Source organism: Colletotrichum lupini, chromosome 10, assembly GCF_023278565.1.
Source record: "Colletotrichum lupini chromosome 10, complete sequence".
NCBI lineage: Eukaryota > Fungi > Ascomycota > Sordariomycetes > Glomerellales > Glomerellaceae > Colletotrichum > Colletotrichum lupini.
The window spans coordinates 4,070,956-4,094,758 of record NC_064673.1 but is presented as its reverse complement, the minus strand read 5'-3'; the positions used below and the strand labels follow the sequence as shown (position 1 = coordinate 4,094,758).

General features: G+C 42.9%; 9 protein-coding genes across 9 annotated transcripts; 6 read left to right on the top strand and 3 right to left on the bottom strand.

Annotated features, from left to right (window-relative positions):
- Window positions 1-509: 509 nt before the first annotated feature.
- On the top strand, window positions 510-749 carry CLUP02_18344 (uncharacterized protein; the record flags this gene model as incomplete). The annotated part of the gene is made up of 1 exon (XM_049297246.1): window positions 510-749. A coding segment is annotated over one exon (240 nt), but the record flags the coding sequence as incomplete, so codon positions are not given.
- A 4,266-nt stretch (window positions 750-5,015) lies between these two features.
- CLUP02_18343 (uncharacterized protein) lies at window positions 5,016-6,894 on the bottom strand (the record flags this gene model as incomplete). The annotated part of the gene is made up of 4 exons (XM_049297245.1): window positions 5,016-5,023; window positions 5,147-5,366; window positions 6,473-6,483; window positions 6,876-6,894. The coding sequence occupies 4 exons, from the start codon at window positions 6,892-6,894 to the stop codon at window positions 5,016-5,018; spliced, it is 258 nt and encodes an 85-aa protein (XP_049138469.1).
- A 1,019-nt stretch (window positions 6,895-7,913) lies between these two features.
- CLUP02_18342 (uncharacterized protein) lies at window positions 7,914-8,078 on the top strand (the record flags this gene model as incomplete). The annotated part of the gene is made up of 1 exon (XM_049297244.1): window positions 7,914-8,078. A coding segment is annotated over one exon (165 nt), but the record flags the coding sequence as incomplete, so codon positions are not given.
- A 3,663-nt stretch (window positions 8,079-11,741) lies between these two features.
- CLUP02_18341 (TTL domain-containing protein) lies at window positions 11,742-13,327 on the top strand (the record flags this gene model as incomplete). The annotated part of the gene is made up of 3 exons (XM_049297243.1): window positions 11,742-11,763; window positions 11,878-12,151; window positions 12,187-13,327. 3 exons carry the CDS (start codon window positions 11,742-11,744, stop codon window positions 13,325-13,327), a joined length of 1,437 nt encoding a protein of 478 aa, XP_049138467.1.
- Window positions 13,328-14,123: 796 nt separating this feature from the next.
- Window positions 14,124-14,437, top strand: CLUP02_18340 (uncharacterized protein; the record flags this gene model as incomplete). The annotated part of the gene is made up of 2 exons (XM_049297242.1): window positions 14,124-14,365; window positions 14,425-14,437. The coding sequence occupies 2 exons, from the start codon at window positions 14,124-14,126 to the stop codon at window positions 14,435-14,437; spliced, it is 255 nt and encodes an 84-aa protein (XP_049138466.1).
- A 1,162-nt stretch (window positions 14,438-15,599) lies between these two features.
- On the top strand, window positions 15,600-17,878 carry CLUP02_18339 (uncharacterized protein; the record flags this gene model as incomplete). Its single annotated transcript, XM_049297241.1, has 2 exons — window positions 15,600-15,890; window positions 15,944-17,878. 2 exons carry the CDS (start codon window positions 15,600-15,602, stop codon window positions 17,876-17,878), a joined length of 2,226 nt encoding a protein of 741 aa, XP_049138465.1.
- Window positions 17,879-18,047: 169 nt separating this feature from the next.
- On the bottom strand, window positions 18,048-18,695 carry CLUP02_18338 (uncharacterized protein; the record flags this gene model as incomplete). Its single annotated transcript, XM_049297240.1, has 1 exon — window positions 18,048-18,695. The coding sequence occupies one exon, from the start codon at window positions 18,693-18,695 to the stop codon at window positions 18,048-18,050; it is 648 nt and encodes a 215-aa protein (XP_049138464.1).
- A 597-nt stretch (window positions 18,696-19,292) lies between these two features.
- Window positions 19,293-21,712, top strand: CLUP02_18337 (uncharacterized protein; the record flags this gene model as incomplete). The annotated part of the gene is made up of 3 exons (XM_049297239.1): window positions 19,293-19,314; window positions 19,367-21,564; window positions 21,620-21,712. The coding sequence occupies 3 exons, from the start codon at window positions 19,293-19,295 to the stop codon at window positions 21,710-21,712; spliced, it is 2,313 nt and encodes a 770-aa protein (XP_049138463.1).
- Window positions 21,713-22,020: 308 nt separating this feature from the next.
- Window positions 22,021-23,263, bottom strand: CLUP02_18336 (UDP-galactose transporter; the record flags this gene model as incomplete). The annotated part of the gene is made up of 4 exons (XM_049297238.1): window positions 22,021-22,140; window positions 22,201-23,025; window positions 23,109-23,138; window positions 23,198-23,263. The coding sequence occupies 4 exons, from the start codon at window positions 23,261-23,263 to the stop codon at window positions 22,021-22,023; spliced, it is 1,041 nt and encodes a 346-aa protein (XP_049138462.1).
- Between the last annotated feature and the right edge of the window lie 540 nt (window positions 23,264-23,803).

The window sequence follows — 23,803 nt, the reverse complement described above, 5'->3', positions numbered from 1 at the left end:
TATTTCGTTTATTATAAAACCGGCTATTAATTAACTAAGCACTTAGAAAAAGAGCAACGTTAGGTATATAAGAAGTATAAAGATAATAAAAAAAAAATAAAAGATCTATACCGAGCTTATATTTATAGTTCCTCGCCTTTTATACAAAAACCGCCCCTACTAACGACGACGATAACGATACTATAATCTAATACTTTAATAGCCTTAACTTTAATTATAAAAATAACTACGAGGACGAAGTCTAGATCTTAATAGCATACTTTATAACTACCGCTAGTAGCAGAACCCTTATAAACATCCTAACTACCTAAGTAATAAAGTATAGCCTTATTAGTACTACTTTTATTAACGAGTTAACTAAGCCTATAGAACTAGTAACCTCCTTCTCGTTAAATAAGAGGTACTCGTTAGGGGACTTCTAAAGTATTATACCTAATACTGGTACTACGGAATTCTTAACTACGGGCTACCCTTAACTCCTCGTATTATAATAGTAACGACCTAAAGTTACTCTTAATACCTCTAGAGCTAGCAAAGTAGGCATTCGATTCGGCAACGGCAAACCCGTAAGATTATTAAGATCTATAATTATTAACACCCCATTCGGCAATATTACTTTTTACGTCTTACTAACTAACACTCCTTTTTTATACTACCTAAGGGACATAGATAAGCTAAGAGTATACTTTAATAATATTAATAACTTACTAATTAAAAGAGATATTATAGTACCTATTATTTATAAATAGAGATACCCTTAGCTTCTACTTCTTAATAATAAAAAAGCTATCGCTAACTACTTAACGGAGGGCAAATTACGCCGCCTATATTAGTACTTCGGCTACCCTTCGGTTCCTCGTCTCCTAAAACTACTCTAATAATCTAGTAACGATATAAAAATCATAGCCCTTAAGAAGCTTACGAAAATCTACTAATAATACTAACTTAACGCTACTACCCCTAGCTAATTTAAATTCACCCTGCGAGATAATTATAATTTTAATTATAAAGTCGTAATTAACGTAATATACTTAATAGATTATAAGGATACTAACTAACTAATACTTTACGTCGTCGATACTACTACTTCCTTCTAAGTAGCAAAGTTCTTTATAAACATAACTACGAAGCACATATAGGAGGCTCTTCGGCTATATTAAATCGACGTCTACCTCAGTCCGCTAAACTAAATTATTATAAATACTAATAAGAACTTTAGCGCCGCAGAGTTTAAATTTTTTACTAGATCTATATTTATTAAAGTTAAAGAAGTACCTATTAAAGCTTATAATAGTATCGGCAAGGCTAAAAAATACCACGCGGTACTTAAAAGGGTATACGATATTATTTATAATAAATACCTATTAATAAGTACAGAGGCCATACTTTAGGCTATAATTAAAGTAGTTAACGATATAGTTAGCCTAAATAGCCTCGTTCTTATACTCCTCGTCTTTAGAGCTTTTTTGCGCACTTTTAATAAATCTCTACTATTACTAAATATTACTAAACGTATAAAAGTAGTTAAAAAAGTAATAAAAAAAGTCCGCAAACTTTATATTAGTAGGTAAGTAAGCGAGGCACTAGCCACTCAAAACGGACTAAGTATCTCCTATATTATTAATTTACTACTATAGTTAGACGTTAAAGTCTAGCGAAAAAGTAAGGGATAAAAAGGCCCATTTCAGCTCGTCTTAATAAATAGTACTACTTACGTAATAGAATTACCTTACGGCTTAATAAGCTTCCGGGCCATTATAATTAAACCCTAGTACTTAGAGGAGGTCGACCCCGAGCCGCTAGCTACGATAATAGAGCACGTTAACCGCTTACTAATCCCCGTAATTAACTAGCTAACTAATAATAGCGCTATTATAAAAGAAGTCCTTAATAAGATCGTCGTCGTAGTTAATAATAACCCTCTACTACTATCGGATTAGAAGTTTAATTCGATTGCGGTATATAGCCGACTGCGCAGGGGCTAATTAGGGGCCCTATTTACGATTATCGTAGCTAGCCTAACTTATAGTTAGAACCTCCTTTTTATACCTACTACGTAGATATTTATATAGTTTAATTAATCTCTTCGTTAACTACGGTTCGAACTAACTATTTTATAATAGGGATACTAATACTAATTAGTAATTAAACTTTATTATTATAGATTAGTAAGGTATCTTACTATATAAAAAAGACGACCTCTTAATACCGCACGGGATAGGAGATTTATACTAATTAACCTTACGGAAGTAGACGAAAAAGGAGGCGATTTTCGAATACTATACGGAATCGAGTAATTATAGCCCTTTATTATTTATAAAAAGTCGACGTTTATTATATTAAACTACGTTACTTAATAGAACTGCTTAAGTAACTAGCCTTTTACCGTTACCCTAAGTAGCTTTTTTACTAAACGACTTTTCCGTAGCCGGCCCGCGATTAGAAATTAACTAAGGAAGCTATTCAGAGATTATAAAGAGCACGAGGCTTAGGAAGCTAGAAGTATATAGGATAGCGGAAATCGGTAATTAATAAAGATCCCGAGACTAATTACTATATCTTTTTATAGTAATATAAACGTCAGCCGCTATTATTATTAAAAGGAACTATTAAAACCTACCCTTTTCTATTAAATAAAAAGGAGGATCTTAGTAAGTACGATAGCTAGCGATTTAAAAAGGTAGTAATAATCGCTAAAAATAATAAAAACGAAAGTAATAGCGAGACGGCGAGAGGAAGTAGGAATTTCTTAGACTTTAATAAATTCGTTAAGTAGTAAAAGCACGGATTTATTACGACCTACGCGCGGATTAAATATATCCTTATTAAAATTAAATACGCTAGCGATTATTAATATAAGTATAAGCTAGAGCACGACCCTTAGCGAGTTAGGGTAAAGAAAAAGAGGATAAAACCCGATCCTAAATAGAATCCTAATCCTTTATAAATAAATAAATATTAACCCGGACTATTAAAGGACGTAAATATATAGAATCGCAAATTAGCCTAATAATAAGTAAATTAACGCGGCATTAATCTATTTAACTAAGGTTTATAAGAAAAAGGGGTTATAGGGGTAACCCCTATTCTATGAGATTATAAACGACCTTAGTTACTAGCTAGATAAATAGTTCGCGAGCGCAAGCCTAGGAATTACGAAAGTAGTTAATAAATTCCTCTATAGGCAAGGGGTATTACTAACGTAATTATAATCGTAAAAGCTATACGAAATACTAATAGTAATAATTATAAAAGAGGAATTCGTACTATAGAACTAAGTATAGGTCGATAGAGCGTATAATCGCTTTAATAAATTTAAAAAAAGGGTAAACGACCTAGATTTCCTCTTTACAATTACTAATAGAAATCTATTGTTATAAAAGGATATACCGGGGTAAAATATAATACTAGAAGTACGAAAATCGATAATTCTACCTATTTCGATCTATAACTTATTATTATTACTAATACGAAATTCGGCGCCGATTAGTTAATAAGAAAAGAGGTAGACGACCTAAAGTTATTAATAGTACGTAGCGACGTAGGGTTTGTATATAGATATTAAAAATCTAGCGGTAAATACGAGGTAATTTATAAACCTTAAAAAGATCTTCCTAAAAGAGAAATTATACTCTAGGGGGAAGTATAAGGTCTTATAAGAAACCCTAACGATGTTTTACGATTATTACGAAAAAGTCGGAATTAGGGAATACTAATACTATTTAGTAATTAATATCGTATTTATAAGTAAAGCCTCCGATTACTATTACGAAGCGGTGCGTAATCTCGATCGAAACGACTTTTTTAATATAATTAACGTAATCCGAAGCCGCTTCGAGACTTATAATAAGAACTTAGAGCTCCTATCTAAACTACGAGCGATTTCTTTTATATTTATAGCTAGGATAATAGAGGGTAAATCGCGAGTAAAGATCCTTAAAGAGCTTATCGATCGAATTAATAAGCTAGTAAAAACCTAGCTAAATAAGAGGATAAACGAGCAAAAAGTCGGATATTTTTATACCGTAGTTTAGCGTATACTAAAAATAAAAATTACCTTATACTAAGCACTTAAAAACTACGAGACGCTTTACTCGAGGCTAAGATCTAGCTTTAATATTAAAATAAGAATGCCGCGCTAAATCTATTTCTAAGCGTACGACGGCCCTTATTAATAATATTAGGTCGATCGAACGTATAATAAAAAAAGAAAAGAGGCTAAATATAGTAATTACTAGTAAAGAGGCCTAGATTCGTTAAATAAGTAGAGATTTAACTTACGGGCAGGGTAATAAAAGAAATAATACTATATTTATAAAAAGGATAGATATTAGTTAAGTAACTATTTAAAAAAAGAGCGTACTAAATCGTACGAATAGTATAAAAAGTCGAGGGTAATAGATAGTAAAACTAGCCCTCGTTAGTTTAACTAATTCCTCGTTATATATAAGAGCAAATCTAGGGGTATAGAACCTAGCGACGGTAGCTAAAGTAGCGGCTTAAAGTATATACCCCCTATAAGAGATTCGGAAAATAAAAAAGATCTTACCCCCTATACTAACGAATTAGATTATAACGAAATTAACGATATTAACTACTCTTTTTTTACCCCGTTAGCCTCTAGAGAATATACAAAGCTAAATAAATAAAGGGTAGCGGAAGCTCTTAATAAGTAGGCTTTTATTTATAAATAGTAAAGGAAGGTCCTTTAAATAACGGATACGGAGGTAGCTAAAAGGGCGAATCTAATAGGGCCGAAGCCTATTCTCTTAATAATTAAGAACCCGGCTATTTTGACTGTATCGTTTGGCTATTTTGACTGTACGCTACAGTTAACAGTCTCTACTTTTTTAACTAATTAGCCTAACTTACGAATTGGCCCAAGTTAATTAGGCCAATTTAATAGAAATCCACGATTCGAGCTAATTCGACGATTACCGTACTTTTTATTAAAATAATTTAATTATATAATTGTCTAACTAAGCGGAATGACTAATCTAAAAGCTAGCCTCCTATTAGCTTACTTAAGTTAATAATTCCGATCGTTAAGACTGTGGTAATTAACTATAGGTAATTAACGGCCGTACTAAGATCCCCCGGTCGTAATCTATACTAGCTATTTAGATCGAGGGATTATTAGACTTACTTAGTAATAACCGTAGCGTAGATCCCTCGTTACTCCTCGTTAGTAGTGTTACTCGTAGTTCTACTTCCTCGACTTCCTCTGCCTTGCGGGCGACCTCTGCTTCGCGGGCGACCTCTGCCTTGCGGGCGACCTTGGCCTCGACCTTGGCCTCGACCTTGGCCTCGACCTTGGCCTCGACCTTGGCCTCGACCTCGGCCTTGCTTAGGCTCGGTAGTAGCCGCTACGTATAGATCTTAGTTAAGTTAACGTTAGAGATCTGCCGTAATTTATTAAAAGCCTGGTTCTAGCTGGCTAGTAGATTAACCCTTATCTAGTCGTTCCTAATATAAAGGATTCCTTGCTCGAGTGGCCTAGGAGCCCTATTAATAATTAGTACTAACGGGAGACTACTATAACGGTAGTATAGCCATAGGGATATCGACTTTACTATTACGAGGCCGACCTTATAGTACGACGACGAGGGGATCTAAAATCTAGCGTAGGGTATTATTAATAATAAGGTTATAGCTAAGGTACTAATAGTAGTTATAGTTAAGGTACGAGAGAGGCTTATTCTGCTCGAGATACTAACGAATAGTATATAAATAAGGGAGGCTATACTAAGTAGTAAATTGCTTTATATAAGGTAGGTCGGGTTTAATCTTTTTTAGCCTTTTGTAAACTAGGTAGTACTACATAGTAATAAGTCTTAACGCTTTTTTTAAGTAGTAGGTACGTATATTACTTATCTAAGCTTTTTAGTAGTTATTAATATTAAACTCGACGAGCTAACGAGAGCTCTGCTTAGTAAGATCGACCTCGTAAGCTACTTTTTAGTTGCTAATTATTTATTATATACGATTTATAAAGAACTTTAGATCTATGGTTAAGTTAAAAAGGTAGCTCTTAATTTCCTTATAACTACTTTTTATCTAAGAGGTTACCCTAATACCGAGGTTATAGTACTATTTAATTTAGTAGTTTACGAACTCTTTACGCTAGCTAAGGTAAGTCTTGAGAATATAAGTAATTAAGGGCTCTTATTGTTCGAACTTTTTAAGTATTAACTTCTAGGCCTCGGTAAAGTCCCTTTTTAAATTAATATAAATTATAGACTTTTAGATTAAAAAAAAGCTAACGTAAGTATTTGGAATCTCACGGGGCCGGCCGATAGTAATTAGTTCTTTTAATAAAGCTCTTATTAATAATTTAGTAAAGACGGGGTCGATGTAGTTATTACTAATTACTTTGTTATTATTAATTGCCTAAGAGCCGTCGGTATAAATCTACCGCTTTTTAACCTCGTGGGCGATATTTTTGTTAATATACTATATATAGATCTGTTACTGCGTGTCGGGCTAGACGGTAGTAAGGGCTTTTTTTAGCGCTTTCTCGAAGTTAGTAATAGCGACGATAGGCTTGCGGGCGTTAATTTGAGTACGGAGGTTTTTTAATTAACCTAGAGCTTACTCGTAGGCTTAGTGGTCTTTTAAGTTAATAAGGTAGAATACTATATTAAAAGTCGTGCCTATATTAGTTACCTTAGTTACGTTTATAAGCGGTATTTTAAAGCGGTTAGTTTTATAGGTATTATCTAGCGAAATGATGTCTAAAAAGAGCTTTTATATAACCTCGTAGTGAGGGTAGGTCTAGAGGAGGCCGGTAATATAGCCGTTGAGCTATTATATAAAGTATTTAATACTGCGCTCTTAAAATAATATAATAAGGGCCTAGGTAGGAGTATACCTACCGAGGCTCTGTAGCCGCATTTTGTATATATCGTTCTTAATATCCTTATACTTAAATAGGTAGTTTAGATACTTCTTAAATATTATAGTGGTAACCCTACGACTACTTATAGTCGTAGTTCGGAAGGCCTAACTAATCTCCTTATTTTATTAAGCTAAGCGCTTATAATAAGAAGGATAAGTAATAGGATTAATAAAGGGCTCGTAGTTATAATAATTAACTCGTACTTCGAAGTACTAACGGTCCCCTCTAGTCTTTAACTTAACGGCCTTAGTTACTTACTCGTAGTCCTTCTTTTTTATAAATATCTCTTAGAGGTGCGCAGAGCTCGGTAGATTATAGCCGCTTATATCGTAATAAAGGTCGAATTAGGAAAGAACTTTGTTATAGTAGTTAGAAGCGCGGCGCTTAACGATTATAAATCCTTAAGCTTTTATAAAAGAAGTAATATTTATAAGAAGATTTTTATACGTATCGTAGCCGTTAGGATTTTTAATTAGCGATTTAAGAGGTATTATAACGTTAGTAGTAGTAATAGTAGTAGTAGCGGCGCGGTAGTAGTAGTAGTAGTTTAGTTAAGATTAATCGGTCGTAAGTAGGTAGGTAAAAATTTACTAAGTTTAATTAACGGTACGTAATAAAAGTAGAAGTGGAAGTGGGTAGGTAGTAGAAAAATTTCTACTACTTACTAGTACTCGAAGCGGGTTATAGCGGCTAATAGAAATTTTCTAATAGTGGCGTATAGTTAAAATAGCTAAACGATATAGTTAAAATAGCCGGGTTTATAATTAAAAAGAAGACGCTATCTTTCTTAATATTTAAAAAAAAAGAACATAGTACTAAGCAAATCTAGGGGTAGCTAGAGGGGTCCTTTTTATATTACCTAGATCCCTCGAATACTAAGCTTATATAAGTATTCTATGCGAGCGAAAAGTACGGCCTAAATAATTTTTATAAGATTATCCTAGATACTAGGGCATCGTAATAATTAACTAGAGGAAAAGGGTAATTCTAAGCGCTATAAAAGATCGCGCTAGTAACGCTTAATATATTAACGGCGGGTATTACGAAGATTAGTTTTAGCCTAGGTAAGGAAATCGTCGCCCTAGGTATAATAAAAATAGAGACGTACTTCGGAACGATAACTTTTTATATTTTACCTATTAATACCCCATTTCTCTTATATTTAAAAGATATAGATTAACTAGGTATTATATTTAATAATATAAAGAATAGAATCTCTAGTAGTAAGTACTTCGAGATAGTTAAATAATAATAGGGGTATACGTTTATAAAGCTTACTAACGATATAAAGTCGATTAATTACCTAACGGAAAGTGAGCTTAGAAAACTATATTGGAAATTCGGGTACTTATTAGTTACGAGGCTATATAACTTCTTAAAGTAATTAGGTAATAATAATATTAAGATAGGGGCGCTAGAGTAGTTAATAAAAGTATACTACTAATACTAAATAAATACGCAGAGCCCACGCAGATTTAAGTTTAAATTACGTAATGAGCTTAACTTTAACTAGGAAATAGTCGTCGATATCTTCTATTTAAATAGTCGGCTAGTACTATATATAATCGACGTAGCTATATCCTTTTAAATAGGGCAATTCCTCCGGGATTTATAAGTAAAAATAGTATGGGCAGCCCTATAAGAAAGCTAGATCGATATATACTAAGGACCGCTAGATAGTATTAGAACCGACGCTAGTACTAGCTTTAAGTCGGCAGAATTTAAGGATAATACGACGGCCTACGGTATATAGCTAAAAATCGTACTTATTAAAGCGTATTATAATATTAAAAAAGTAGAGAGGGTATACCGGTAGTTAAAAAGGGCGTTTAGAATTATTAAAAAAGAAAATCCGGATTCTACTAACGACGAATGCCTCTAGATAGTACTTAAATACTATAACGATACTATAGGGCCTAACGGACTTATACTAACGCTATTAGTATTTAGAGCATATCTAAGAACGACCTTAGCCTTGCTATTATTACTAAGTATAAGCTAACGAGCCTAAGTAATTAAAAAAGTAATACGGGTATTACGTAAGGTAAGCGTAAAAAGGTAAGTTAATAAGGTAATTACTATATATAATAGGCCCGATATAAGGGATAATCTAAATATATTACTAAATTCGGATATATAAGTATAGCGCGAAATTACCTAATAATAAGCTAGGCTATATAAGTTAATTTCTATTAACGAGCGCTCTTATATAATCGCGAGAGATCGCAACTAGCCACTCGAAGTATTAATTACGGTAATTAGACCGTACTATATAGATCCTAACGAGGCAATTTCTAACCTATAAGAAGAAGAAGAGCTAGGGGAAACTATATAACCCGCGGCAGAGGCATAGGAAATTATCCTTAATAAAATCGTCGTAATAGTACTAATAAACAACGAGGAAGAGGATATTACTAAAAGGGCACTAATACTACTAGCGAGACGTTATAAAAGATTATAACGGCAAGCCCTAACGCGGCAATTTATTACTAGTGACGAGGTAATTAATACTTTTTATATAGTAAAAGAGAAAGCCGATTTCGAGCTAGCGGTTAAACTATATAAAAAAGGCGTAATTATAACTATTAAAAAGCCGTATAAGGGATTAGATCTTATCGAAGTAAATACTCTTTGCGATCGAGGGGTCTATCGATTTATTTTATATAACCTAGAGAAATATATAAACCTCTATATATTTAAATTATAAATAGTTCGTAAGATTAAAGGGAAAGGAACACCCTAGCCGTACGAGAAGTCTAGATACGTAATTTAGGGGTACGGTAACGTCGAAAAGGCGACGCTACTTATATAATTACTTACTATATAATACTATAGCTAACGATTAATAATAGTACTAATAGTATCGCTACGGAAGAAGGGATACGAGATTTAGAGCCGTAATATTACCTAGGCCTATACCTAATCGGCCACAGGGCTTATAAAGAAAATCCTAGCCTATCTACCGAAGGAAATAGCTAGTAAGTACTTAGAAAGCACGATTATTAAAGTACTTAAGCTACTATATAGGCTCGTAGAATCGGGTACTTATTAGTAGGCTACTTACTACGATTTTTATATTAATTAACTATTAATAGTTACCTCTACGTACGACCCGTACTTACTAGTTATAGAGCACGAAGGCGACTAATTTAGGATCGTTAAAATATAAACTAATAATATATTAGGCCTATTTAATATTAACTTTATAAAAAAGGAAAATAAAGAGCTTTAGAAAGCGGGCTTCGTAACGAAGCTAAAAGAGGTCCTTATAATAAATACCCCCCTAGTATTTAATAATAAGATTCTTATAATCGAAGGGAAAACCGTTATTTTTTAATAAAAGGGGTAGGGCGAGAAGATTAACCTCGTTAATCTATATATAACTAACGTTAAAAAGCGGTATAAGGCTAAGCTCGCACGAGGGGTATATATTACGAGTATTTATTAGCTTAAAGTAACTTTTAATTACGCTAGGGTAGCGTAGGCTATAAATCTAACTAAATAAGACATCGAAGTACTTAATAAGCGGCTTAAGTAGTAATAAACGAATCTCGATCGAGGTCTCGTTTATTACTTAATCGACCTTATAATTAATAAGCTCTATATCTTCGTTAATAAGTTATTTACGAACAATAATAACCTTACTTCGTAATTAGGGTATATTATTATCCTAGTTAATAAGAGTATGGGCGAGAGCGAATTTATTATATACGGTAATATAATCTATTACTCGTTAACTAAAAATAAGCGGGTAACGAGAAATATACTAGCGTTAGAGGTCTATAGTATAATTAATAGCGTTAACTTCTCTTACGCAATTTTAATAACGCTAAGGAAGATTACTAATCGAATTAGCCTTTTACTTATTCTAACGGTTATTTATATAGATTCCTACTTACTATATAAATACCTCGTTAAATTAAGAATAACAAAAGAAAAAAGGCTTATAATCGATATTATAGCCCTTAGGTAATCGTACAAAAGGCGCAAAATACTCGAGATTTATTAGATTAATAATAAAAATAACCTCGCAAACGCTTTTATAAAAGTAGTACTAAACAAGGGATTAGAGTAATTCGTAAGTAATAAAAAAGTTATTATACGAATAGAGGGATAGGTTATATAAAAAGAGTAAAGAAAAGGGGGAAAAGGAGACGACTTAGTAAACGGGCCCGAGGTCAAATTATACCTCTAACCGTAGTAATTAAATTAATAAAAAAAAGAGAAAGTTAATATTAAATTAGAAGTCTAATTCGACCGCGGTATATAACTAACTACGTAGGGGCTAATTAGAGGCCTTATTTATAATTATCGTAGCTAGCCTAACCTATAGTTAGAACCTCCTTTTTATACCTACGACGCAGATATTTATATAGTTCAATTGATCTCTTCGTTAACTACAGTTCGAACTAACCACCCTATAATAGGGATACCAATAGTTTTCATTAGAGGGAACTAAACACGATTACGTTTCTTCGGAGTGAAGTTGAAGTATATGCTATTTGTGTGACTACACTCAAAGGAGGGGGGCGCAAGGATCAAAGTGTGCAACTCGACTGAAGTCATCGAGCTGGATCAAAAATGTATTGATTTTATTCGGAGTGAGCTCGGCTTGGATTACGTTTATAAAGCTGGTTATGTCAAATGGAAACCGCAAGAGTAGAGGTTAGGTAATGGAAATCCGCGTTCTCGCTTGGCATGCCTCTTGGCCACTCTAACTTGGTGAACGATGCTACGATTCTCCAGATGATTAGATAACGAGAGGCATCTTAACTCCTGGGGAACCACTGGTTGTTGGATTTAAAGGGTTCTGTGGATCACACAAGAGATTCCTAGTTTCCTCATGACGTCTAACTCCATCACAGGTCCGTAGCCACCATCTAACTGTCTGTCCCCGACCATACGACATCTAAGTCAACAACATCGCCTTAAGAAGAGACTCGAACCTCTCACAAAAGCATGCTGTTACTGTTCTCCAGGCTCAACCAGAATGTACGCGTATGTCCAACCAGCCAGTCCTTGGCTCTCGGAACACATCAAGTCCTACATCCGAACGCACGCGCCGGATGCCAAGTTCATCGACAACTTTGATAATTTCCCGACCAACTCCAAGACAGTCTTTCAGTTTTGTGATGGTTGGGCCTTGAATCGGAACTTTAAACTCTTGAACTCAGCGACCACGAGCCTGATCAACGCCTACCCGAACAGCGACGCTTTGGCTCGGAAAGACTATCTTGCCAGAGTCGTGGAGTTGTGGATAGCTAAGAGACCAGAAAGCATCCTCAAAGTCATGTGCCCGCTACAGTCCGTCTATCGTTAGATTATGCCGAGTATGTCGAGGAGTCTTTGACTGCTGCAGACGACCTTTCGCTCCTGTATTCACTCGAGGCAAATGAGAGCAAGCCCCCATCAGAACGCGACTGGTGGATTATGAAGCCGGCAATGGTCGACTGTGGTGCTGGCATCAGACTGTTTAGCACAGTAGATGAGCTTGCCGATCATCTCGAGCTTGCAGAGTACGAGGTTGAAGAAGAGGACGAGAGCATCCTGGTATGCAAGAGTCAACAACCTCTCCCAGATACGACCCCATGTTCAGAAAAGGGCGACCCGGACTTCTCGCCAACACTATCTACACCTGGTCTAGACTCTCTTGATGTGCTAGTTACTGCCACAGGCGCCTTGTCGCTAAAGCAAAACTTGGAAGCGATCCAAAGAAGCCCAAAGCCCCAGCACATTTTCAAGGAAGGCGGTCGTATTCCGTCAGCCCAGATGCGCGAGTTCGTCGCTCAGCAATATGTTGTCTCTATTCCACCGATAGAGAAAAGAAAGTGGCACGCTCGAGCCTACGTTCTCTCTGTGGGCCGTCTCAAGGTCTATGTCTTCAAGGAAGTGCTTGCACTTCTTGCCGGAGAAGATTACGAACCGCCCTGGTTGTACCCAAGCCTCAAATCCTCTCTTACCAACACAGCCCTTCAAGACGAAGATATTTTTGTCAATCGAGAGTCAATGAGAGACTTTTGGGATGTTCCAGATGATTTACTGCCCGATGACTGGAAGGCGCACGTCTTTGAGCAGATCTGCGCCGTTTCCGCGGAGCTGTTCCGAGCCGCTGTACACACAATGGCGGACAAGTTCACGACAGTGGACAAATGCTTCGAACTGTTCGCGGTGGACTTTCTCATAGACTCAAGCGGAACCGCGTGGCTGCTTGAAGTCAATGAAACCCCGGCATTCTACAATGTTGGAATTGCAGGACCTTTGGCACTGCGCTTGATGGAGTCTGTTATCTGTGTGACTATGGAACATATGGGAATGACTCAGCCTAAAGGTCACAATCACACTTCTGCGAAAGAGGGGCTGATTCAAGTATTGGACGAGACTGATAAGCTTGCCAAGAGCAACATCACGGAGATTCTGCCCGAAAGCTAATTGCAATCCAATCGACTACAAGACCGGATAAGGGTTTCTAAAATCCACACTGAAATATGCTTAGACTCATTGAATCCAAACATTCTTTATCGCTTTCTTTGAATATCATATTTAACCTGGTCATTGGGAATTGGGTTTGGCAAATGTTGCTATGTCTGATGCTTACATTGAATCAGTTTCGTCGGTGAGGGCAACTGGGGTTAGTTGGGAGGCCGCTCTCACATGGAGAAATATTCTAGAAGAACTACCCCGCTTCGGCTTTCCCATCCTTAATTCTGCATCCCATGCCTGTGTCAAGACGAGCATTCCATTTCGCGAAACCTAAGTCGTGATCCACACTAGGAGATTCAGATTCCAAGTGCCAGGCGATTGCTTTGAGGAGCCGTGCTACGCACAAAGATTACTTCTTTTAGTCTCTATTATGAGTCCCTTAGTATAAGAAAGATGATCTTAAGGTACGCTTGGAGTGGACCTGTCTCGAGATTGTGGCAGGAGTCAAGTTCACCCTTATGTGCTAGGGGCCGCCTGTCAAGTTTGAGACAACCGCGAAACCGGCCTGTCATCCCATTTGTGACAACACATGAGCTTCACGCCCTGGTTCACGCAATGCATATAAAGGCTTCAGGTAGAGCAGAAAAGTAAATATTTAGCTTTTGAAATGAGCATCTCATTTCCAAAGTTCAGACTTCGCTCGAGTTCAATCGATTAACCTTCCGGCTGGCCCAATCCTCTTTCCTAACACTGAACCCTCGAAATCTACCGTTACATTTCAACTCGCATTTTAAAACATCGAATCATGAAGCTCTCCTCTATTTCCTCAGTGACCCTAATCGCTTTTTTCGGCCTTGCTGCGGCCTCGCCTCAGCGCGGCGGTAGCCGACAGCAGCAAGCCGCGGATAGGAAGGCTCTTCAAGATCTTGCCGGGACTGATGTTGACCCTAATCTTGAAAACGGCACTACGCTTCTTTCAAGTGGACAAGGGGAATGCATTGCCGTCTCCGGGAAAGCTGTTTGTTCTGATAACACAGGGGCTACATTGTGAGTTGACAAAGGATGTGGTATTATTCTGTGGATGTGTTTACTAACAGCTATGGCAGTAATCCTAATTAAGGGCACATTGTATAAAGATCGAAAACAAGCTAGAGTTGGGCAATAACCTATTGGAAATACATTCAGCTTTCTTCACGATGATATTCAAATCATCTTGCTGCCGATTGTGGCCTGCGTCATCCCAACAAGGCACAAGATGCCTGGAGGCGCGGATAGGGCTAGAGAGGGAATCTGTGAATGCCGTTGAAACAAAATCTGCCTACATTTGGGATCTCTCGCTTCGTTTAGTCGAGTTAAAGAAGTATAAGTTTGCTTGGGTTGAACTTTTGCTAATTTGCCGACGATTATTGTCTGAACATGTCTCTGTGCTTCGACTCTCCCATCCCTTCACTCCAACATCGGGAAAGTGAGCTATCTAGATGATGCAGAAAGTAAGCTGCATTGTATCAAACCCGAGAAGCTCTTTCCACTGCTTGAATTGACTCGATCGCAGCCGAAGTTCACCAGTAAAATTAGAGACTGGGCATGAAGACGGGAGTAGAAAAGCTATGTACTTGACGAGGGAACCCTATTGTGTGTAGCATCGATAAACTGGGTGGGTTTGTTTTTTGGTTGGTTAACCGTTGGTAATGTGTCTAAACTTTAGTGATACGGATACTCGGAGAATAGGTATGCAGTAACGCCATGTTGTACGCACAGACACCCGCGCTCTAATTGATGATCGATAAGGTAAAGTATAGAGATGTCTTTGATAAATCTCAACGAGTCTGCTACTGACTCTGAAATGTTTGCAAAGCCCAGTCTCTGCGAGCCTGGAGCGAGCATCTTCGTAAGAGAAAAGAAACAGTCCGCTCACCTTGAAGCTGGGACAATGTAATTACACCGCGCATGAGTTGGTGCAAGGCGAGTCGAGGTGGACTAAGGTGAGGACAGATAGGCCAGGCGGAGCCTTGACGTGCCACTGATAGCGCAGGCAGTCAACCGCTAACCGAGATTCTGGGGACCCCTGGCGCGCTAAAGCGTTGCTGGGCTGGGCTGATCCCTCCACCGCCGTTTCCTCCCCACCATCAACACAACAAATGCGCTGCCTGCATTTGGAACCGATTCAATGCGACACGCGCCTGCGTAGATGACATCCCCCCTATACTCCATCCGAAGGGAGACGCAAGACAAGAGTCAACTTTGATTCTTCGAGGCCGCTTCTTGAAAGCAAAATGTCGTCATGGCGACTCTGCCACCCAATTCTCTGCTTGCACGGTCACGCCAACCGCGATCGGGCCCGTCGACCAAGACCCTGAGCGCACCCCTCAACGCCTCGATATCTACGAGTACCGCGCCTACCACCAATGCCTCCCTCTTTTTGACCAACCTTCGCTTGTTGGACTTTACCTCGTTCCCAGACTGGCCAGACTTCGATGCGCAGACTTTCTCTGTGCAGAAAAAGCGCATCCACTGCGTAGAATGGACTCTCTACCAGCTCTTTGTGCTCTGGGACCCGGAAGAGGCGCGGAATGTATGTGCAAATAGCGTGTGTCCTGGACTCTGCTAATCTTTGGTGGTTTACAGAAGCTTCAACCCTTCTTTCCGCCCAGAGACCATGTTCAATCCATGAACCTACGAGCTGCCCTCCTGCGAAGCCTCGACCAGGCCAAGAAGAATGGAGTCCTCGGACGAGACGCCGTGGTTCGCAAGACCATGCTAGATGAATGCAAAGGGGAGAGATTGGAAGAAGTTCTTGCCGTATTCTCGTCCGCCGTTTTGAAAAAGATGGTGGCCGAAGTGACAGAAACCGAGCACGAGTATCCAGCCATCGCCCAGCAAGTTGCGTTAGAAAATCGGGGTTACAGTGCCGAACGGACGGAGCTTGTGACTCTTGCGCTTGCTCACAGAGCCTCCATTACCAATGCTATGCGGAAGAAAAATGAGGCCAGGAAAAAATATCGCGACCTTGCTGAAGTGTTGAGCCAGAAGGAGAAAGGCATTGCACGGAGGAAGGAGGAAATCAAATCCGCTCGAGAAATAACAAGCGCGCGAGACCTACCAGACAATCTCAGGTCGGATACTTGGAGGACGGTGCGAACGAACTGGGCTGGGAATGAGAAATGGATGGAGACTCTTCTCTACGGTGACTCCAACGCCCGCAAGGATGGCCTGTTGTCGGCCCCCTTTGACAGAATCTGGCGGCGCTTGGAGTCTGGCCGACTTACCGAGTTGGAGACGCACGATACAGGGCTTTTGGAGCAATTGGACGACCGTGTCAGGACGCAGAGGGAGAGACTCGCGAGATGGCAGGAATTCCGAGCCGGCATGTTCGGCGAACGACGCAAAGCCAGTACGTCCAACATGTCACAGCCAACGAGAGCAAAACGTGGTATCGACCTCGAATTCGACTCCCATGAGAGCTTGCATCTGGGAAAGACGAGCCCGAAAAGGCAGCTTGCAAAGAAGAGCACTTCATTGTCAAGGAATTACTCCAATCTTTTGGATGACTGTCTGGCAGAATTGGCTGAAGTAGGCTCTCTGCCTGTGGTTAAGCTCACCGAGACATTGGGCCCACGGACTCGCCAACATGAGAAGCCAGATGGGATTCTGGCTACGAGGGAAAGCCTCGGAGACGAGACCATCTCAGAACTCAGCGAATTAGAGGACGATTTGCATGGAACAAACAATCTACCCCGGCGTCCGTCGCTGCAGGAACCCCATCTCAGACGTCTCGAACGTCCCGCCATCAGCATTTCTTCCCGCACCAGCAGTTCTGACCTGCCAGCCCCGCTACCTAGCCCATTGCTACTACCGCCAGAGTCGCAAGATGAACTGGCTATCCCTCCGCCGACCCCCCCTTTACCGGACGAAGACGACATTACGGAGGCGATCCCTAACCGCATTGCAACTCCGCCCCTGGAAGAACAAGGCGAGGCGGAGGTTCCGTTTGAAAGGGAAGACAGCTCACCCGAGCCACCCAAATCACCAACACAAGAGCTGGCAGACCAGATCTTGAAGGACATAGACGTTGCATCCCCCTCACCTGTCAAGCGCTCCAAACCACGTCATACCCTGTCCCTCGCAGAGCGGACGCGGTTGTCATTGGCTCGATCCTCGCGTAACGTCAGATACGACCCAGACGACGAGGATGACACGCTGACCCTGAGACCATCCTTTGCCAGTGCTAATCGCCGGACTGGGGAAGTTACGATTCGCGTGACTGATGAGGACGACCTGGTGGCTCGCACACGCAAGAGCATGGTTGGGTTTGAGGCCGTCCACCAAAAAGCACAACTGGACAGACAAAAATCGCTGAAGAAGTCACGGCCTCGAGCCCGAACCGAGAGCCAGATCCCCGTCGTTGAGGAGGAGACGATGGAGCTGGACCCCGATGCATCGATACTTGCCGAGGAGTTGATGGCCGTTGAAGACATGGAAGCTGTATTCCGTAGCCGGCCGAGGATCAAGACGAGCCCGGCCCCCTCACCGTCCAGGAAACCACTTGAGAAATCTCTGTAGACACCTATACACACTCTGCGCCCTCGAAATACAGAGTTCAAGCCGCTAATAACACCCCAAGTAACGCATTGGGACAACAAAATCTTTGTGATTTCTACATATTGTACATCTTGTAAACACCATGTGCTACATCTTCTCCAGGGATATTGTCACATGCTGAGGGTCGCTCCTACCAGCCTTGATTCTTGAGCTCCATGACTCTCGCCACTGTTGCCTTGAACCCTTCCTTGAAACGAGCCCTCCATCTCTCGCTCTTCTGTCTCTTACGCTTCTTTCCTGGGCGCTCATGGAACTTCTGTAATTGGAATTGTCTCTTGATCTTGTTCTTCCTGCAGTTGAAGTCTAGAAGCTTCAGCGCCTTGGCCAAGTCCGTCTTGCTGGTAAGGTGTACGGTTCGACCAGTCTGTGGACGTGTGCGCAGGTCGGGCTCTTGCTTGCTAGTGGGGTAATGCTTCTTGAGGAATTCATCCGATTCCATGGCGATAATTTTGGAAATATCAAATGTGTCAGAAGTAGCGTCGTATGCGTAGGGACTATCGGACTTCTCCTGAGAAGGGGCAGCCGCGTCTACGGCCGGCGGCGGAGGCGGCGGTTGGGCGTAGTTCGTCGGGGAGGGCTTGGAGAACAGGCCTTCAAGGTTTGACCGTGAACCGGAGCGAGGAGGGACCGAGAGGATTGAAGAGGTCGCAAAGGCACGCGGGTGAGCCCATAATGGCTGTCGGAACGCTTGTGATGCATGCAGAGAGGGACTGCGGATGGTGCAGGTGGTGAGCAGTCTTTTGCTCAGCAACCCGATTTCCGACGCCCTAGAAGACATTGGTTAGTCAAGAATCAACAGTAATACGAGGAGAGATACTCACATTGCGATTGAGTGTCGCCGAGGCCAGGCGAGCACAATGCAAAGGGAATCGATTTGGCGCAGCTTTGGCGATTGACCTTACAATATTTCCTTCCAAAGCCCAGACCTGACGAGTCGCGAATTCAATCGATTGGGAGCTTATTCGGCGAAGGGTATCTCCGAGATGCCGAGGGGCCCACTATTGAGTATCGACCAATCAAAGGGCTGTCGCGTTACAAGGCCAATTCGCGTTGGCCTCGCGCCGAATTTTGGAGAGAACTGGATCAGGCCCTGAGAGACTTGACTACAGAGACAGACCAAGAGCTTCAGTGTTCGACTTTGGAGCTCTGCGTCCCACCTACCGCCACGCCCTCCGTCTGCCTCTGTCTCCCACGCAGACCCTGTCGCCCCTTCCCTTCCTTCGATCTGAGCGGCGAGGTCTGAACCGGGGCATCACCCACAATCTGTTTATCACTGACCATCTCCGCGACTCAAGCCAGTCTCGCCAATTGCAGAATCGTTGGTCCACGATCCCACATCTGCCCTTCCATCAGCAACCCCGTAGATTTTCCCACCATGTCCTACAATCCTTATGGAGGTGCGTCAATCTTCGAACCCCCAAGCAACCTATTGCTCACTCATCTCTGCAGCAGGAAACCCGTATGGGCCGCCTCCGACTTATGGTGGCTTCCCGGGGTCCAATGGCGCCCCAGGCATGGCTCCTCCACCTGGTCTAGGTTCGGAATACAATGCTCTGATACCAAGATGCTCTGCTAACCCGTCTTCAGGCCCTCCGCCAGGCATGTCTTCCGCTCCGGGAATGGCACCACCTCCCGGTGTCCAGCAGTCCAACAATGCCCAAGCTAACCGACAAAGCGGCCTGCCGCCTAACTTCCAAGCTCCCGCGAACCTCCCAAATATCAACTTCAGTGCACCCGTCATTCGTCTTGGTACTATAGGTGGCAAGCCAGGCGGCCCTGATGTCGGCAGAAAAGATAGCAATACTCCGAGCGGCGGACGACAAGGATTGGGTATGGACCGCGGGTACGATCAGTCCCGCGCTGCCGCACGCGAGCACATGCAGTCCCTGGTCCCGCCGACCAACGAGGAGAAGTTGAGAACATTATTCATCCATAAAATTCCTGAAGGCGTAAGAGGCGACGAAGGCATCGAATCCATCCTCAATTCTGTCGGAAAACTTCGGAGATGGGACGTCGCTACTTCAGTGCTTTCTGACGGCAAAGGAGCAAAGTTTGGCTTCGCGCAGTACGAGGATGCCGATTCCTTTGCAACCGCTTGCGATCTGCTTCAAGACATCGAGGTCCCCCTGAAGCGACAAACCCCATCCGACAGTGTATCATCGGAAGGCGACTCTTTCGATGGAGTTGAAATGGTCAAGCTCCAAGTCGCCATTGACCCGAACTCTCTCAAGTACATCGAATCCTACAAAGAAGGCAGAGGCGATGATAGTAGTGCCGAATCTCGGACAAAGACTGCCAAGGATACTCTGAAGCAAGTCATCCGGGACCTAGTGTATCCAAAATCCGCAAGCACAGCCGACGGCGAAGGCGATGTGTCAATGAGCAACTCCGGAGAGAACGTCGAGGTTGTCAATATCCCTCTGGCTCAAGATGATGAGCTTGCAGATATCCCTGCGGAGATGAGAGAGGTTGTCGCCGCAGAGATCGCAGCATTCAGAGAACGCAGCAACAAGCGAGATCTGGAGCGTCTCAAACGTGAGGAAGAGATGGAGGAGATGGAACGGAACCGCAATGGACCCTCACGGTTATCACGGCTGGATTCTCCGCCGCCTTCCAACACCAACAATATTCCTGTTGGACCTCGTGGGATGCACAACGCGCCCTCGGGCCCCAGAGGACAGAATGGGTCCCGCACGACATCCTTCGTGAACGGAGGTATTTCGAATGCCGAATTGTCTATCAACCGCGAAGACGAAGATACGGAGGCCGACGACGAGGAGATCTACCAGCGGGAGCTCTCGAAGCAAAAGTCAGAGGAAGAAAAGATGTATCTTGAGGCGGAGCGAAAATGGGTCAACAGAGAGCGTTCCCGTGCTGCAGCCTTGGAGAGAGAAAAGGACCGTGAATTGCAGGATGAGGAGACGCTGGAGAGACGCGTACAAGAGCAGCTTGAACGGGAAAAGGCCTGGGATGACGAAAGAGAAGCGTCTAGGAAGAACCACTTGTACTACCGCGACCATGCGGGCTGGGTCAAGAAGCGACAAATCGAACGAGCCGACGAACAAGCCAGGGACGAGGCAGATCGGAGGGCTGAAGAGGACGAGCGCCGGAGAGAGGCTGCAGACATGGAGAGGGCGCGCGGCATGGCCGACTCCTTCCTTGACCAACAAGCCCATGAGATGGAGCAGCGACAACAAGCAGCCGCGTCCGCACCAGCGCCCTTCAAGTTGTCGCTGGGTGCTGCGGCTCAGCGCGCACAAGCCCAGCGCGTGGCTCCTCAACGACGGACTGTTGCTGAGGTGGAGGGCCTTCTTGACGACGAGGAACAAGACAGCACAACGAGAAGACAGCTTATCCCCATCCAGTTCGAGCCTACGACTGCGGCGGACAAGATGACCGAGGAGGAGATTAGCAAGGCTGTTCGTGCTCTTGCCCAGGAAATCCCGTCGGAGAAAGACGGCCTATGGAACTGGGCTGTGCAGTGGGACTTCTTGGACGATGCCATCATCCGCGACAAGCTCCGTCCGTTTGTCGAGAAGAAAATTGTCGAGTATCTAGGCGTACAAGAGGAGATGCTTGTCGAGGTCGTGGAGGAGCATCTTCGGAAGCACGGGAAGCCTTCCGAGCTGGTGGAAGAGCTTGCAGCGGTACGTATACCATGCCCCTCTCTTCTCTTTGTAGGGTCTCTAACACTTACCGCAGGCATTGGATGACGAGGCAGAGGATATGGTCAAAAAGTTATGGCGCATGGTCATCTTCTTCACGGAAAGTGAGAAGCGTGGATATCCAGCATAGTCTAGGCAGTCCCTATTGTATTTTATCGACATTCCGGCGGCAGCACCCTTAGCTGCGCTCTTCGAGGAGGGCGGAAGAATCATCTCAGCAAAGTGCTGCTCCTTGGCCACAAGTGCGGAAAGAAATGTGAGCGAGGCCGTAAAGGCAACTACTCCCCCGAGTTCACGGACATCAGGGAACTCACTCTATCTACTAGAATATTCGAAGTGGTGAAACCATCCATGGTCTCTAATCCAGAACCTCTGCTTTATCGAGTGAGATGATTAGGAAGAGAAGCCGTAGGCCATGAACGTACGTGTCAGTCGTCATTAAACTATTGATCCTTCTTTAGGTCTTTCGTCACTGTCTACTTTGGAATCAACAGGCATTTCGGTCTTCCAGAGAGATCCGAATACGCCTCCTAGAACCATTGCGATACCAGAGTACAACTACAAGCCAGTCAGTTCAAGGGTTCGAAAATCTTAGTCGAGGACTCTTGGTGTCCTTACCTCAAAGCTCAATGCGTGAGGTGACGAGAGTAAGGGAATCGTCGAGGCTGACAGGAAACCCAAACTCTGGGCATAATTCTTGGCAATGGTGCTCGATACACGGACCGCCCAAGAGACGAGAAACCCTCCCATGGCTTGCAGCAGAACGAAATCCCAGACCAGCGTCGTGTAACCAAGGAAAAAACCTTTGGCGCTAAAGTCTGACTGCCACAAGAAGCCGCCGAGTGCACATAAACAGCCGTATGCCGCCAGCTGAGCGTTGCGAACCATGAAACTACGATCTGAGGACTTCAGGACAGCTTCCATATAGACACCCGCGAAAGCGCTACAGCAACCAGCCACCAGCATGGCGACAATCCCGAAGGCCCTATCTTTGCCTGCGTCACTGCTGTTGACATCGCTCAATGAAGACGGTAGAGAACCGACCTGTACCATGACTATTCCTGCTGCCATGATAACCAGGCACACCCATTGATGAGGGTGCAGTGTCTGTTTCAGGAGGGTTTTGCTGAAGATAGGTGTCAGGATGAGCTTCACTTGCGACAGCATCAGGTACGGCAGAATGCTGAGGTGGTAAGCCCCAAAACTCTGGCTGGTGGCCGAGAGCGTGTAGAGGAAAGCCGGTATGGCAGCGTTGTCATGGCCGCTCCGCACGTAATCTAAAAACCCGGAAGTAATTGCCGAGCGGTCTTCAGTATTGTTGTAAGCCCAAGCAGCACCCCCGAGGGAGATGAACAACTTCAAAGCCTCGGAAAGGACAACAGCACTGAGAGGCTCATACCGAGCGGAATTGTCCTGCGGGCGGCTCTGCACCTTGTGCTGCAACTAATTACCGATCCCCATCAGTCATATTCTAGTTGTCCATGATTGAACTGCAAGTTAGGCGCAGTCAAAGGCTGTCAACTCACCAATATGCTGGCCGCATTTTGACAGACGAGCTCCAAACGTTCTGTCAGATCTTGTCCTCGCCAACAGGCAATGGGGTATGGAAACTTACCATCGCAAGAACAATGCCAGCTGTGATTCGAGCGTATCGGCGACGCGCAAAGTTGTTTGGCGCCATAGTATCGTCCGTCTTTGAATACTCATTGATCTTGTACTTTTTTCATCGTGATTGTGCTCATTCTGCTGTTCTTCGTTTGGACACTGGCAGCAATATTCCTACCGCGGTCACGGTGCCGGAACCGCTATCCGAAAGTTGCGGTAGCTCAGGGACATAGTGGGGGCTGACCCTTTCGTGTTGTTGACTCGTTGATCAGTGATTCATATCGACTCACTCTCCACTTCATAACTTTAAGCCAGGGGGACCCATCCCAAGCCAAAATAGCGATAGTCAAGCCACCCAAGAAAGGGAATTGCCAGTTGGGCAATATTCGGTACCGGGGAGCTGGGACTGACGTTAACAATCGATACAATACTTTTGATGGATTCAACATCGACCCAATCAAGCCCTCAGCCACGAGAAAGCTGTATTCTTGTTCAAAAACCACGTTTCTTCCGAACCACATTGGCCCAAAACACTGACAGTGACTGTCCTGACGGCTTGGCCTCGGCTCCGGGCACTCCGCGTCAACGTTAGATTTGCGCTAGTAACCACCCTTGT